The sequence below is a fragment of the Lycium ferocissimum genome, chromosome 2 (genome assembly GCF_029784015.1).
Source record: "Lycium ferocissimum isolate CSIRO_LF1 chromosome 2, AGI_CSIRO_Lferr_CH_V1, whole genome shotgun sequence".
NCBI lineage: Eukaryota > Viridiplantae > Streptophyta > Magnoliopsida > Solanales > Solanaceae > Lycium > Lycium ferocissimum.
Window position 1 is genome coordinate 62,717,773 of NC_081343.1, and position 3,576 is coordinate 62,721,348.

The following is a 3,576-nucleotide window of genomic DNA, read 5'->3' on the forward strand; positions in this document are numbered from 1 at the left end:
TAATTTTAAAGATGGATCAAGTATACAAGCAATCAAATAAATATCGGGAATAGGAAAAAAATACTTTTTAAATTTGAGAATCATTTCATCAATGGCTTCCTCATGTTCCGTTTGATTCTCTATATTCCGCAAATAGTTTTGTAAGTCCACAAATATAAAATAACATTTGTGCAATTGTTGGATAGTATTGACCGGAAAATACTTTTGTTGCAATATAAAAAATTTCTAAAAAAATACATAGTCATTCAATTTCATTCCAATCACTATCTTGTATTTGTTCATGGGGATGATAATGGTGTGCATTAGAAACATATTGAAGGGGTTTTTGATATTGGTGAACAACAAGTAGCATTCACATAAAGAATTCCACCTAGTACAAACTTCTTTTGGAATTTTTCTAACAGGCAAATTTTGCTCAACATAATATTTTTTAAACAAATTACACAAATTAATTCTGCTTTGCTTATGAGCGCTAAAAACATATTGACAAGCATATTGTATTTTTTGTAGAGAACCCTCAAATAAATCAAGACCATCTTTTACAACTAAATTAAAAACATGGCATGCACATCGGACATGAAAAATATCAAGGTTAATTGGGCAAATTCTTATAGCCATAAGTTCAGCACTCTTAGTCCTGGAAGAAGCATTATCAAGTGTAACAATTAATACTTTGTCAACAAGACCATATAATTGCAAAATGTCTAGAACATTTGTAGAAATATAAGAACTTGTTTTTTTCTCATCAGTATATTTATAATCAAGTATACTCTTTTGCATATTCCAATTATGACCAATCCAATGTGTCGTAACACATAAATAATCATTGCTATTAACACTGCGACCTATATCAGAAGTGACAGACACTCTAGTATCTAAGTGATGGAACACACAACGCATATATTGACAATAATCACTTTGAAATTTAAAAACGTCGGTTGTAACAGTGGATCTAGGAATGCCTTGAAAATTAAGGTTATACATAGCTCTAATATAATGCACAAAATCGGGGTTAGAAGGAAAACTAAAAGGCAAGCCACAAACCGCAACCATTTTAGCTAGTTCTTCACGATCTCTAACTTTATTATAAGCAATTTGAGTGACAGCGGGGTTAGAAGAATTTAAAGTTTGTTGGACCATATTAGATCTCCCAATGGATCCACCAGGAGCGGCACTACTAGCGCCGGGCGGTGTGTTTTTAAGTCCAGCTGCTAATCGAGCATCAAAGTATGGTTTTCCAACACATGTTCTCAAGTGTCTATCTAAACCACCCGACCCACCCGACCCACCCGCCCCTCCACTGCTTCCGTGTTTTATAACTCCTTTACATTTGTGACAAATAGCCTGAGTTTTAGTATCATCTAAAGTCATGAATTTCCATACGGGACTAGTTCTAGGACGTTGCGCCTTAGTCGTACCCCGAGTAGGAGGTTTAGAGGGAAAACCAGCTTCAGACTGAGATGTAGTCCAAGTTGGAGCTCCGGTAACGGGACTAGTAGGTGTCTCATTTAAATCTAATTCCTCTCCTTCTTCTACTTCTAAATTTTCAAATTCATCAAAATCTAAATTACCATAAGCCCTATCTAAGGCTTCATTTTGTAATTCTAAATCTTCCGGAATAGGAGTAAACCGGGAGAAAAAAATGGGCTTCATCAACATGAGTGAAATCCTCTGTATTGTTTCTAAATTGAATTTTAGATTTATTAGAAGAACGTATTTACCCTTACTACTAAGGCTAAAAGGGTTAGGGATTTTGATAGTTTTACCTAGGACCGGGATCTTAACCTTTTTAGACATATTATCAAAGTATAATAAAATAAAATATGAAAATTAATTGAAAAAAAGACGCAAATAAAATGCAAGAATTAAATAAATTAAAGGATGGAACGAGTGTACTAAACGTCTGCGTAAAAGCAGACGTAATCGTAAACGTTGAAATTGAAATTATGTTACTTGAAGCTTGAAAGTTGCTCCAAAATTCAAATATTACCCACTTCACCAAAATAATAATAATAATATTTCACCAATTATTAAAGAGATATATAATTGATAACAAATATTAGAGAGAGAGATAATTGATGGATGATTTGTGTGAAAATGAATAAAAATGAAGAGGTATTTATAGTTTAGAATTTGGATTAAAATGCAATTTATTAAACTTTGGGGTTTTTTTTTTTTTTTGGGAGAAGGGGACTCCAATGGCTGAAAATCAGACCGTTTGGAGTCCCAACGTTAACATTTTTGGGAGGCTCCAACGGTCAAAAGTCTGATCAGCTAAAAAAAAAAAATCAATTTTCCGGCGGGGCGGGACCGGTTAGCCAGTCCGGTACGGCCCTGACCGGGATTTTTTCCCCGTCCCCCTACCCCCTCTACCAGCTCCCCCATATTTCGTCAGGACAGTGACGGTCCGGTGCCGGACATGGGGCGGGACCGGGACTGTCCCGTCCCCACTGACAGCCTTAGTTTTTATTAATCTGGAAAATATTTTCCCTCAATTTTTTATGCAAAACATTTTCTGCAATTTTGAGGAAAACATTTCCTAAAGATCAACCAAACAAGAAAAAGTAGGATTCGAAAGACATTTTCCGTCATACCAAACACATAGAAGATTAGCCTTATATTTTATGTATATATGATAGATGTTGAATTCCCTTACATTTTCCGTGTGTTTACTTTTTTATTTTTGAATCCCCTTAGTAAATTTTTTTACTCCTCTACTGTGTATTACTGGTCCCAAGCAAGATAAGAGACAAGTCATGAGTGAAACTAATCTACTTAATGATAATTAATATTCTCTTTATCAAGTAATTTCTTTTCTTACTTTTCTTCTATTAATATATTCTAGTTTGTGATAGTAAAAATTGGCCATTCAACTGGATAGAATTTTTACTTACCAGTTCCGAAAAAGATTGAGGTTTTCTAGTTTTGAAATTAAAATAGGGGATGCGTTGTCTTGGGTTGTCCTTATCATTAAATTCACTATTAAGAAACCGCGATATTGACGGACGTTTCTATCAGAATTCTATTATAAATATGATATTTCAACCGATTCACAGATAATCGGTCGAAAGTTTGCACTTTAAGTAATGACTGTTGTAGTTTTGATGGCTGATAGCCAATTGGCATCGATAGACAATACCATATTGCATCATTCAGTGATTACGGTTTGATATTTTAGCCAAAACAAGCATCTTTTAAAACTTAAAGGGGAAGGGGGGAATGATTTCACCTTTGACATTTGTTCTTGAAGTTTTAAGAGATATGATATCTATTTAACATCCTAAAATAGATGATGTGAAAGAGTGCTGACTTGTTCAAATTTGGTTTAAGAAAATCATTCGTTGCACCGTACCATAACGCAAATGTTTTTGGAAATTTTCTTTTTTCCAATACAGGAAACATATTCTTAAATTTACATATTGTAGCTTAATTATTTTCTTTCTATCTTCTGAATTTTAGAATAGATTGGGCTCTAAAAACCTTTACTAAGCCTCGAGGAATAAAATGTGCATTTAACTGACATTTATAACTGGATTCGAAACATAAACAATTAATTAGTGATACTAACAAGAACAT

General features: G+C 33.8%; 1 protein-coding gene across 1 annotated transcript; it reads right to left on the reverse strand.

Annotated features, from left to right (window-relative positions):
- Window positions 1-225: 225 nt before the first annotated feature.
- Window positions 226-1,659, reverse strand: LOC132047853 (zinc finger BED domain-containing protein DAYSLEEPER-like). The gene has a single exon (XM_059438831.1). The coding sequence runs from the start codon at window positions 1,657-1,659 to the stop codon at window positions 226-228; it is 1,434 nt and encodes a 477-aa protein (XP_059294814.1).
- Between the last annotated feature and the right edge of the window lie 1,917 nt (window positions 1,660-3,576).